The sequence below is a fragment of the Staurois parvus genome, unplaced genomic scaffold (assembly GCF_062004578.1).
Source record: "Staurois parvus isolate SC_StPar_1 unplaced genomic scaffold, SC_StPar_1.0 ptg000686l, whole genome shotgun sequence".
Lineage (NCBI taxonomy): Eukaryota > Metazoa > Chordata > Amphibia > Anura > Ranidae > Staurois > Staurois parvus.
Window position 1 is genome coordinate 1,260,608 of NW_028318482.1, and position 13,817 is coordinate 1,274,424.

A 13,817-nucleotide genomic window follows, 5' to 3' on the forward strand; every position below is an offset into this window, starting at 1 on the left:
ATTGCATGTAATATTCTAATTTTCTGAGACTGTGGATTTGGGGTTTTCATAAGCTGTAAGCCATAATCATCACAATTATGACAAATCACAGCTTGAACTATCTTGCTTTGCATGTAATGAGTCTATCTCATATATTAATTTCACCTTTTAAGTTGCATTACTGAAATAAATGAACTTTTAGATATTCAAATTTTTCAAGTTTCACCTGTATTTATATAGGTATGCAACAGAGTCCTGTGCTTTTATTTTAACCTCCTCCTGCCCAGCCCTGGCATCCCTTTAACTGGGTCTTAATGCTTAGGGGAAAGATGGGACTGCCCGATGACGTGACCACTGCGAATGGTGGTTACATGATCAGGAGCCCACCCAATGGGCCCAGGACAGCTCAGTTTCTGTGGTGGGAACACAAAAATCTCAGGCATTCATGGATACATTTGTGTGACGTGTGAGCATTAAAGCCCACCTTTAGGTGTTACACAGTGGCAAAAGGTTAAAGTGGTACTAAACCCTTGTTGTTTTATTTTTGAAATAACAATTATGTTATACTTACCTGCTCTGTGCAGTGGTTTTGCACAGAGCAGATCCTCCTCTTCTCAAGTCGCCCATTGGCGATTCTGGTTCCTCCCCTCTAAGCAGTGCCCCCATAGCAAGCAGCTTGCTATGGGGGCACTGGTACTATGCTCGTCCTGCCCCCCATAGTAAGCAGCTTGTATAGGAGCACTGGTACTATGCTTGTCCCCGAGCTCCGCTCTCTGCGTCCATAAGACACAGCATAGCGGGATTTGGGCCTGCCCCCCGATCCCTCCTCAAAGGCTATGATTGACAGCAGCGGGAGCCAATGGCTCTCGCTGCTGTGCCTCAGCCAATGAGGAGGGAGAGAACTGGGAAAGCCAAGTCTCCTGCACACACCACTGGACAGAGATCAGGCTCAGGTGAGTATTGGGGGTGAGCTGCTGCATGCTGAAGGTTTTTTTACCTTCACGCAAACAATGCATGAAGGTAGAAAACCTTAAGCTTTTAGAAGCACTTTAAAGCTGAACTTCAGGAATAGTCAGTGCTACATTCAGTGATAACTGTGATCTTCCAGAGTCTGTGGACGCGGCTTCCCTTCTGCACACTGACCACAGGAGTTTGCTCACTTGGCACCTCTGCCATTTGTATTTTTGCCTTGTATTGTAATGAATACTGGGGGGTTTATTTTACTAAAGGCAAATAGTCTGTGCACTGCAAGTGGAAAATCTGAAATTAAGAGAAGCTCTGTTGATTTCTTTCATCCAATCAAGTGCAAGCAAGCTATTTTTTTTTCTTTATTTTCCTTGCATGTTCCCCTCAGATCTAGAGCAACTGCACTTTCAGTGCACTTGGAGTGCACAGCCTATTAGCCTTTAGCAAATCAACCCCAAGGTGTTTTCTGCATGCACCAGGTGGAGAGAAGAAAAGATGATGTCATGATCTGCCCCTCATCCAATCAGATTACACACTGGGGTTGATTTGCTAAAGGCAAATAATCTGTGCACAGCAAGCATACTTGCTCTAGATCTGAGGGGAACATGCAAGGAAAATTAAAAAAAAAATAGCATTTTTGCTGCACATGATTGGATGAAAGAAATCAGCAGAGCTTTGCATCGTTTCAGAGCTTCCCCTCGGATCTACAGCAACTGCACTTTCAGTGCACAATATATTTACCTTTAGTAAATCAACTCCATTGGATTTAATTCAGGAAACAATTAGGTTGCCAGGGAGAACCACCATGCTAATTCCCTATAGGCTTCCTTGCTGAAATTCTTCATATCCGTAACTTATTTTTATTACCTGTGTAATACTATCAGTGTAAATGTTTTCCTAATTCCTGTAATACAGTGACAATGCTGATTGATCCAACGTCAAATTCTACAGCAGTGTTGTTACCCTGTGGGCAGAGTAGTCTTAGCGGGACATAGTTTTAAGAAACTTATAAGACAAATTCCAGACAAACAGGTAGATAAATATACAATATGAGAACTGTTTTGAGATTTTGACAGGTGGGATTTAAACAGCTCTGGCAGTGCAAGATATTTTTCTCTGCTGCAGTTTGACTCTCACTTGCAGGTCCCCACCCCCACCTTGTGACTGAACAGTGAAGGAGAAGCAGCAGAGTGATGAGCTAATCTCTCTGTCACTATGCTCTCCCCTCCTATAAGCATTTGCAACACATATGATTAACTCCTTGTGCTGAGTTTCCCTCCCACTCTCTGAGCTTTGCTGTACAAAGACTGTAAAAGGTTGACACTAAGTGGAAATCAGGTACTTACACCTATTGCATTAAAATGTTTTAAATGCCTAAATCTATACTTTTTTTTTATGCCAGCGATCAGAAGGGTGTGTCTAGGGAAGCCTAGGGAAGGGTTCTAGAGGTACCAGACAGTAGAGAGAAGGGTCTGGAGGCTATAGAGAATAGAAGTTAGGTTATGTTGGCTCTAGAGAGTAGAAGAATCATACTGGGGCTTCTAAAGAGTAGAGGGATGGTTCTGGGGGTTGAAGAGAGTAGAGAGATAGTTCTGGGGGTTCTAGAGAGTAGACAGAAGATTCTGAAGGTACTAGATAGCAGAAGAAGATATCTGGAGGGTATAGAGAGTAGAGGGAAGGTGCTGGAGGTTACAAGGAATGGAGGAAGAGTTCTGAAGGAACTAGAGACTAGAGAGAAGGTTCTGTAGGCTGTAGTCAGTAGAGGGAATGTTCTGTTGGTTCTAGAGAGTAGATGTAGTAAATGAGGGGTTCTACAGAGTAGGGGTTGGCTGCGGTGGTCCTAAAGAGTAGAGGAATGGTTCTGGGGGTTCTAGAGAGTAGAGGGAAGGTTCTGTAGGTTACAGAGAGTAGGGTATGGGTTCCAGAGATACTAGAGAGTAGAAGGAAGGTTCTGAAGGTACTACAGAGTAGAGGGAAGGTTCTGGAGGTACTACAGGGTAGAGTGGAGGTTATGGAGAGTAACTGGAGGGTAGTGGAGGTGCTAGAGAATAGAGGGAATGTTCCAGGGTCTAGAGAGTGGAGAGACATTTCTGGAGGTTCTATAGAGTAGAGGGAAGGTTCTAGAGGATAAAGGAAATGCTCTGGAAGTTTAAAGAGTAGCAGAGAGGTTCTGGAGGTTCTAGAGAGTAAATGGAGGATTCTGGAGCACAATATATTTGCAGATTAAAGAAACATACCAGATTGTTGATGATTTTAGCTACGGTCTGTCATTGGAATAGTGACTATGCCTAGTTGATCATACGCCTGGGAAATGACTAATTATATTGGATTTCACTCATTGCTGGCAGAGATTCCCTCGGCACCCTTTATAGTGCCTGTAAATAACTAGTACTTGCTATGTCATAGATCTGCAAACAGCAGCCAGAGCTGTAAAAATATGAGCTATATCTTGTAACCAAAGGCGTGTCACCGTCTTACTCAGGTCTAAAGATAAATATTTTACTACGTCACAGCTGCTGGTCAGCAAAAAATATAAATAGCCTGTTTGGAAAAATAAAAATAAACCTCTTACAAATAGCTAAATACATTCAGTAAACATGGCTTGTGCAAGGGATCAGACTAAAGTGCAAATATACTGACCGAATGTGATTATCTGCAAAATGCAGTGGCCCATGACCATACCAGGGAGCTTTCTGGAATTGGCCCAGCAATGAGATAAATTTCAAACATGTTGCCAGGTCATTACTTAAAAAAGGCATTTCTTCGGAATCCTCTCCAGGCCACCAGCCTGTAAATATTATTATGCAGGATTTATATAGCGCCAACAGTTTGTGCAGCACTTTAGAAAATGAAGGTAGACATTACAGTAACAATTCATTTTGGTAAAAGAGGGATCTGAGGGCTCTGCTTGTTAAAGCTTACAATCTAAAAGTAATGTTTGTAAACAAAAAAAAAAAATGTGCATGACACCATTCAGCATTGCAATAACTGGCTGACTACTTGGAAAGGAGGAGGGAAGGAAGAATTGCTATGCAGGAATCAGAAGCAAGCACAGGACAGGGGGCAACTGATGATCTCTGGGAGGGTGCCATTCCTGATCAGGGTGAGCAAGGGCACAGAAAGAAGCAAGATAACAGCAGGTGATGGCGGCAGTGTTTAAAGAGGACAAGTACAGATAATATGGGTTGGCCAGAAGGGAACCCAGGGAAACTGGCCATTTAGCTGGTGGGTAGGTGTCAGCCAGGTGCACTGTCAGTGTTACTGGAATGGTGAATAAAAATGGTGTAGCGCTAAATACCTAAAATGTGCAAATATCACAAAACATAAATATACTTGTATTATAAATACTCTATGTACATATATAAGTGATGAATCCTCGAAGATGTCTATAAATCAGTGTCCACAGTAGTGATAGTAAAGTGATACAAAGTGCATATGATTCACAGGTCCCAAACAAGGGCCTTTATACAGTGACAAATAACCAATCCCAATTGGGAAATGATATCCCAAACACTAAATAACAAGAACTGTGAGTCTCAAATGTGGGATGAATTCAATAAAGTGACATGTGAGAAATAAAAACTCATAAACAATCATAAATGACTCCAAAAACGCAAATCACAATAAATATAAATAAGTATCCATTCAAAGTGCAAAATCTGCAGAAAAATAAATGAATAATGCAAAAAAGGTGCTTTAATCTTCACACAGGTGCTTCAGTGCTAGTGCAAAATGATATATAGATATCCTTAAATGGCAGGCATGCCCCCTCACCTCCTGAATGTGACTCAAACAGGTCAACACACCGTATGGATCACCCTGGATCCTATGTAGAAAATCTTTCCAGGCCACACTGGCTCCTCTGGTTCCACAGGCCCTCACTGGTGGCTTGCTTACAGCGTGGATCCCTCTTCCACAAACAGGTAAACCGTGGTGTAGACAATAGATATGAACCCCATTAGGGCCATGCAAAAACAAAGAACACATCTCCCATAGTGCAACACTGTTTTATTTGATATACCATTTAAAGAGATTCAGTAAAACACTCACATTTTTGTAAGGTGAAATCAAGCTGTCACACCACAACTTGATCCATACTCTGTAGTGTGACAGCTTGATTTCACCTTACAAATGTGAGTGTTTTACTGAATCTCCTCTCCACCTAGGATTTTTGGATATCCCAGCCAACTTTTCTTTGCTCCAGGTCCTCCTTTTGCATTCCTCATTATATCAAATATGTTACAAATACAAAATAATATATCATTGTGATACCCGGCCCAAAAAAAAAATCATAACTATGCATGTGGTTCAACCGAAAATTGAATTTCACGTAGATATGTAATAAGCTCTAATGAATATAGGTATGTGTTAATAAAAAAAAGTTAAATGCATTTTTAGTATAGGTGCCACTTTTCCATGATACAGTAGCACTCGGGGTGGGTGTGGGTGAAGCAGGGGCAGAAGTGGAGACCAATCAGTAGTGCTTCAAGTGCATATAAGCTAGCGTGGAACATTCTGGCAGGAGGAGAAACCATAATGATCAGAGGGAGTGACTCATTACTGTTCTCCTGTTCATTCCCTGTCCAATTACAGGCTGAAAATAAGGAGTTGACCTAGCTACATTGCTTAACTGCACTACAGAAATGTCAGGACAGCATCATGGTTGAAAGGGCTGTGCATCTTAGTATTGGATAACAAAAAAAAAAAAAATTTTTGCAGGTTTAGCTTTTTTCCTGGCTGGAACCATCGGTAAATTTAGCTTTCTCCCCATTTAGACGCTATAAAGGGGAACTATGCCATTAGGCTTGATGAATGATAAATAATAGCTTGCATTTAATAAATCTGAAATGGCTCATTGTGAGATCTATCCACATACCAATAATAGAGTCACGTAGCTCTTTTGTAATGATACCAAGGTCATCCTTATCTACAAATTTAAGGTATTTCTCATCTGGTTGACTGGCTGCTGCAGACAGTTCCTCAAAATTCCCTCGACCCGTTGTGCAAACAATAAATACTGTAACTCCCATGTCCTTGAGAAGTTGCATCGGCTGAGATATGTCATCTGTGGACAATCCATCAGTCACCCACACCATGACTTTGGGAACATCAGCCCTGGAGCCAAACTTTTCTGTATACAACTGCTCTTTCACATAATCCAGTGCTTTGCCTGTGTTGGTGTCACCCATCCGTTGCTGTACATTCCGGATGGCCTTTTGGACATCCTGGCTGGACGTGTACTGGTTAAGTGGGAATTCCAGAGTGGGGTCAGTGCTGATCTGCACAACGCTAGCTTGCACGTCCTGTGGTCCAAATTTGAATGGGTGCAAGAGGTCCCCAATAAACTCTTTGACGTTGGAAAACTCATCATAGGTGACACTCCCTGAGCTGTCCAATAAGAAGAGAAGATCACCTTCTGAATCTGGAACGAAGCTGGTGTGGTCTGCAGAAACAAAGGAAAACATATGCGTTTAAATTAAATTACATTATTTCCAAACATACTTAATGCAAGCCTGGACTCATACTTAAAGCAAGCCTGGACTCATACTTAAAGCAAGCCTGGACTCTACATGAACCTATAGCAGCTGACATTATCAAGAAACATCAGGCACCTAGAAGAGACTCTTCTTAAGCACATACAGTATAGCTTCTAATTGAGACACTCAATATCACTCAATATCAATCCTTACTGCTGCAAAAATGGTGCTCACAACCCTCTTATCCAAGTTCCCCAACTATTAGAGCAGTTGATATTGTGATGGGACAGGGTAGAGGAAGGGGGCTCCACCACCTTGGAAAATGAGACCAAAGTCATAGGTGCAGCAGGCAGGAATTGTTTGGACACTCAAAATCTCCTCACTAGAATCCCAAGGTATATAAGAAGGAGGTATATGATTCAGCCAACCAGCAACCATCCAAAGTTTAAATACCTGTTTGGGTTGGACTGCCTGCCTGATGGAGAAATTAATATTTCCTTGATTGTGGTTTACTAATATGTACGAATGCCTTCAAGCCTGGTTAAGGGGTAATACAAGGACATTTAAGGATGGTTACCGTAATTTACTTCATACCATAGGAATGTCATTATGAACTGACCAAATGACCAAGTCCTTAAAAGGTAACGTTGCTTTCAATGGGGGCTGGTCAGATGTTACCAACTAATCCTGTATATTCCACAGCCAAAACGTGGAATGGTTACTCTCGAACCAGGACGAGCGTGCACCTGTTATCATTGTGCCACGCCGCAAAGATGGTTGACACCATGGCAAAAAAGCATCTATAGCGAAGTATTCTATTATCTGTCTTTATTTACATAAGTGTTATACCTACAAATGTTTATGTGATCTCTCTCTGCACATCTCGAATAAAACCCCCAAAATGTAAACTATCACATAACCATGATAAAACATTGCCACATATACAGTATGCACAACTATTATTAAACACCCATCTTCATTTTTCAAATCTATTTGTTCACTAAAGATTGCTAATATACACAATGCATCACCATAAAATACACAGAGGGTCTGTTTATCCATGTTTTCACTCAGGATCCATACAACTTTCACCTAAGATTCGCCCATTTTTCTGACTGAACCTAATGTGAAAATGGATTAGTTTTGATTGAAAGTTGTGTGAATTTTGGTCAAAAGCATTAATAACAAGACCCTTGTATCTGCCTTTCCAATAAGCAACAGATGCTTACATTTTATAATCAGCTCAAGAAAACAAAATTAGAATCTGATTAATATGGGCAACAGACATTTTTCCTTTCATTCAAGTGCCGAATACAGTAGAAGAATTATAAACAGGAACACCTGTATTTCAAACATACCATTCTATATACATCAAGTGTCAAATAACCACGTGGGCTGTTTTGACAGACTGCATTACGGGTATAAATCTCTATCCTGGCGCCTTACCTCACCCTGCAAGAATTCCCTAAAACATCAAATGACATGCAAGTCTAAAATAACTGACCTTTGACCCCTACAATGCATATATCACAGCACACCTAGTGAGGAACACGAGGAGGAATAAGGACACACTACTATGTAAACTGAGAGGGACAGAATATGGTACACCTATACAAAGTCCACTTCTAACAAGAAAACCTCTCTGGGCATTAGTAAGTGTCACTCCAATATTTATATATCAATCCAGCACTACATCCCAGCAGTAAGAGATAGGGCCTAGTTTAGATGATAGGTTAGGGTTGACAAATGTAATCCATACACATTCACTAACCACTTGCCCTCCAGAGGATTTACCCCCCTTCCTGACCAGGCCATTTTTTGTGATACGGTGCTGCATTACTTTAACTGACAATTGTGTAGTCATGCAACACTGCACCCAAATAAAAATTAACGTCCTTTTTTTCCCCACAAATAGAGCTTTCTTTCAGTGGTATTTGATCGCCTGTGCGTTCTTTTTTTTTTGCGCTATAAACAAAAAAAGACTGAATTTTGAAAAATTTTTTTTGACTTTTTGCTATTAAACATATCAAGTAAAAAAATTTTAAAAATCAAATTTCATCATAAATTTAGGCCAAAATGTATTCTACTACGTTTTTTTTTTTTTTTTTTTACTAATGGTGGCGATCAGCTACTTATAGCAGGACTACAGCAGGTATTCTGACATCACTGACACCAATACAGTGATCAGTGCTAATAAAAAGCACTGACACTGTACTAATGGCACTGGGCAGGAAGGAGTTAACATGTGGGGCGATCAAAAGGTTAACTGTGTGCTGTTTCACAGTGTGCTGTGTGTGCTTTCCACTGTAAGCACACTGCTTTGTATGGCTGTGCTATGCAGAGCCATACAAAGCAGTGTGCAGGAGCTGACAGGGGAGTGATCCCTGTTGTTTATACACAGGTCTTTACCCCGTAGTAGATACTCAGCGAGCACTTGGTGCGGGGTCCCGATGATTGACAGCCGAGGCCTCAAATGGCGTTCCTACCCAAAACTGCAAAATCACATATATATATATATATATATATATATATATATACACACACACACACACACACACACACACACACACTTACACACACAAGTGATTTTGCGCAACCGTGCCGCCCTGTAGCAGCATTTCTGCTATAGGGTGGAGTGGAAGCAGTTAATGGCCCTGGCTCTATTTGTCATGGAATTGTTTCTTACTGCATCCTCCATGAGATCATGAACATCTCCTTTTCCAATTCACTTTCAATTCACTTTGTTAGGAACTAGCAGTGCACATTAATTTGTGGTCATGTGCACTGCTCTATCCACAATACAAATCACAGTCACTAGTTCCTCTCAGGAGTGAGCAAGAAAGGGTGGCTACAGGGGCACACTGACAACTCATGGGGCCCTTGGGCAATAGGGGATCATGGGGCCCCTGTGTCCTTGGCCAAACTCAAAAAAGCCTATGAAAAAGGTACCAGGGGCATCTCATGGGGCCCCCTACTGACCCCTGGCCCTTGGGCAGTGCCCGAGTTTCCAAATGGTCAGTCCGCCCCTGGGTGGCTACATTCCTACATACAGTGGGTCCATGAAGAACAAATGTATCCACCCTCCAACAGGAAGTTGGATCGCAGCAGTAAAAAAAAAAAAAAGAATTTGGAGGAGGCTCTACATAGATCAATAATATGCAAGAAGTGGCCATGTGTTCATGTAACAGTATATATTAAGTACTGGGTAATTACTGGGTAGTATATAACAACATATGTTTGTAAATTTATCCATATAGAAATTATATATTTAGAAGTTCAATAATATGGCGTTATTTTGTGGACATATATTGATTCCCTATTAGACTATTATAGTTTAATATTTTGGCTATGTATACACATTCCATATGTATTACAAGGGATCCTCAATGTTCGTCATCTCTAAATAGATATTTACCAGTATGTAAATGTATTATGTTATATAATATAGTCCTTGCAATCTGCGGTTAGTATACACCGAGTAACAGACATCATTACTACAACAAAATGGTGCTCGAAATCATGTGATCTACAATAAAATGGTGCCGGCACAGATGTACATCATTTAACATCCAAGTAAAGAGTATAAATATACAGCTTGGCATCCAATAGGCAACTCTTGATGAAGTCACATGTTGTGACGCAAGATGTAGGGTGGGTGGATGACGTCAAGCCGCAAAACTGCAGCAAAAAAAGTCGACGTGATGTCATTTTGTGAGTGACAAAAAAACGCTGGAGAAAACTGTATCAGTGAGTCTATCTACTGCAGTGTCGCAGTAGGACACATTTTAATGTGACTGCATTCAATTTTAATAAAGGCTGTTTTTGTGTTGAACATACTACTATTTAGCGTTTTTTTTTCTACACAATTGCGGAGAATGGAGTGGATTTCGTAAAGGTTGTTGGCAAAGAGTAGGAAGAATAGGTACTTAAAATTTTTAAAACCTGCCCGAGTAAAAGGGAAAGGCGAAGTCTGACCTGTCATTATGGGTCAAACATAAAGGTGAGCGCATAATTGTGTCAGAAGGTGGAGGAGCACCAAGGGGTGTCACAAGAGTTTTTTGCACAATAATACAGTGGTGTTAATATAATATGGTCACACAAGTCATCATGGAATATATGGGACATTTACGATGTATTATGCTACACATAAGTAGTCACAAGCACTGTGGATATAATTACTATAGCACTGTCACTTTAAAATTTATGTAAGTGCACACTCACTGTAGTGTGTGTATATATGTTCTGTACTACGCGCAGCATTTTTTATTGATAAGTCCTATAGTTCTTGTTCTCCTTGTTTTTGTTAACAAGGGTATAACCGAAGAACAGGGCAATACTTGTTGGAGGTGTGCAATCTATATTTCAATCCTCATGAATACAATAGCCTTGTATGTCAATGCAGAGTGTCAGATATTCAATTCAAGTGATACTAAGTAGATTAAACGGACGTTTTACTTGTTTAGGCGGGTGTCTGATGTTACGAAAGCCTGAAATTGATATGTACTGTTATGTAATACAGAGGGGCTCTACTCATGCAGGAAAGGTGGCTCTAAGCACATAGATCAGACACAGGAATGAGACACAGGACACGCACTAGATGGCTTGTGCTGAACTTCAGAAACTTGAAACAGTTCCAGCCGGTGCAGGTGGTAAACAGACGAAACTTTGTATGCTGGCCTTGGCAGCACTAGATAATAGTATCCCACTTGGAGGAGCCAGCACTGCTGAGCCTTGTAGGGAAACAACGCAACTCTCCATACTACGCAAATACTACATTTTTATGAGAACTAGTCATGACTTAACTTGTGCAAGAATCTGAGTATTATAATTATGCATACTGATTTATTAAAGATTTAAATTTTGATCTTCTTATTTAGCCTTACTTGGCTTGTATATACAAACAATTGTGGAGTATTTGGAAGGATATGGAATGCAGTGTTTGAATTTGAATTACGGATGACTCAAGCTGACCTCAAATGGTTGTATATACTCAACTGTCTGAACTAGAGATGAGCGAATTATTCAAAAATTCGATTCGGCTGATTCGGCGAATTCGCGGAATAAATTCGATTCGAGTCGAATATATTCGCTGCGAATTTAACTTATAAAAAGGGTGTTTCTAGGCTTCAGAGAGCCTTTATATTAGTGCAGAACACTGTACCTTTAATTTAAATGCCCTTGGAGTCTGCTGGGGAAGAGAAATAATACTGTCAGTCAGTATGACATGCAGATGAGTGCCGTCGATCTTAGAATCACCGCACACTTCACTCATTTGGGCAGTCACGGGGCCAAAACCAGAGTGTGGAGCCACAGTGTGGCGGTGGAGGCAGCAGCAATGGGAGGCCATACAGCACCCTATGAAAAAATGGAACCCACCAGCAGTGTGAGGAGACCTGAAAGTGGCACATGGCAGAGTGTGGCGATGGAGACAGCAGCAATGGGAGGCCGTACAGGGACCCATGACACACTCTGGACCTGGCAGCAGCATGAGGAGGCGGTACAGGGGCCCATGACAGATTACGGGCCTGGCAGCAGCATGAGGAGTCTGTACGGGGGCCCATGGCAGATTACGGGCCTGGCAGCAGCAATGGGAGGCCATACAGCACCCTATGACAAAATGGAACCCACCAGCAGTGTGAGGAGACCTGAAAGTGGCACATGGCAGAGTGTGGCGATGGAGACAGCAGCAATGGGAGGCCGTACAGGGACCCATGACACACTCTGGACCTGGCAGCAGCATGAGGAGGCGGTACAGGGGCCCATGACAGATTACGGGCCTGGCAGCAGCATGAGGAGTCGGTACGGGGGCCCATGGCAGATTACGGGCCTGGCAGCAGCAATGGGAGGCCCGTAATCTGCCAGCACCCTATGACAAAATGGAACCCACCAGCAGTGTGAGGAGACCTGAAAGTGGCACATGGCAGAGTGTGGCGATGGAGACAGCAGCAATGGGAGGCCGTACAGGGACCCATGACACACTCTGGACCTGGCAGCAGCAAGAGGAGGCGGTACAGGGGCCCATGGCAGAGTGGCGAAGCGTAAGCAGCTTAAATTGAAGGCCATACAGAGGCCTATGTTAAAAATAATAACATGTTTGGGGCATTATTCATGGCGGATTTAGTCAGTTGTGTCAGGAACTGGTGGTTTGAAATCCAGACTAATCCACGCCTGATCCATTTTCACAAACGTGAGTCTCTCCACACTTTGGGTGGACAGTCGTGTCCTCCGCGGAGTTACAATACCTCCTGCCGCACTAAACACGCGCTCCGATGCCACGCTACTGGCCGGGCATGACAGCCTTTCAAGGGCAAATTCAGCTAGTTGGGGCCAAAGGTCAAGTTTCGTTGCCCAGTAGTCAAGGGGATTGTCTACCTCGGTTGGCAGGGTGCTGTCCAAGTAGGCCCAAGCCTGTTGTTTGAGGTCCTGCTCCAGGTCCACCTGATGCTGCTGCGGCTGGTTAGTAGTTTCCTCACTGCGCTGGTGAAGAAAGCTACTCATCATCAACTGCAGACTGAGGCAGCCGCTGCTGGTGGAGCTGCCACTGCTCCTACCACCCCACCCCTCCCCTGCTGCCATGGCAGCGGAACGCGAGCGCACAGGGCCCACAGTGTCTGAGGATGGACGTTGGCGCAGAAAGGCAGAGACCAACTGACTACATAGGTGGTTTTTATAGTACGTTATTTTGGCCTCCCTCTCAGCAGGTGTGAAAAAGGCCACCATTTTTGAACGGTAGCGAGGGTCCAACAAGGTGGACAGCCAAAAGTCATCCCTCTGTCTGATGGTTATTATTCGGCTGTCACTACGCAAGCAACCGAGCATGCTATGGGCCATTTGTGCCAAGGAATGCGAGGGACTCCCTGCCTCCATCTCCACAGCATACTGCCACAGTGCGTCTGGGTCCTCTGTCTCCTCCTCCTCCTCTACCAGATGCTCCTGCTCCTCCACTCCTGTCCGCTGAGTGGAAAAACCACCCATTTCACTCAATAATTCCTGAGCACCAATGTCCTCCTCTACCTCCTCCTCTTCTTCCTGTCCTGCCCCCACAGGGGTCATGTGGCGTTGAGATCTGTGCGCCACGTCTACCGCACCCTGACCAGCCATTGTTAACAGCATTTGTTCCAGGACGTGCAACAGAGGAATGATGTCGTTCATCCCATAGTCCTGCCGACTCACGAATAGCGTGGCCTCCTCAAAGGGCCTGAGCAAGCGGCAGGTGTTACGCAAGAGCTGCCAATGGCTGACATCTAAGTTACACAGGGGAGTACCTTTATCCGCTTGTAACATCAGGAAATCGGTGATGGCCTTTCGCTGTTCGTAAAGGCGGTCTAACATATGTAGGGTTGAATTCCACCTTGTTGCAACGTCGCAGATCAGGCAATGCTGTGGAATTCCGTT

The 13,817-nt window shown here is 43.0% G+C and overlaps 1 protein-coding gene across 2 annotated transcripts in view; it reads right to left on the reverse strand.

Moving 5' to 3' along the window:
• Positions 1 to 13,817, reverse strand: part of VWA1 (von Willebrand factor A domain containing 1) — a 169,769-nt gene that overhangs the window by 61,451 nt on the left and 94,501 nt on the right. For both annotated transcript variants that reach the window (XM_089652556.1, XM_089652555.1), the window contains exon 2: positions 5,822 to 6,388. In XM_089652556.1, coding sequence (XP_089508682.1) covers positions 5,822 to 6,388 — 567 coding nt within the window. The remainder of the gene's footprint in view (positions 1 to 5,821; positions 6,389 to 13,817) is intronic.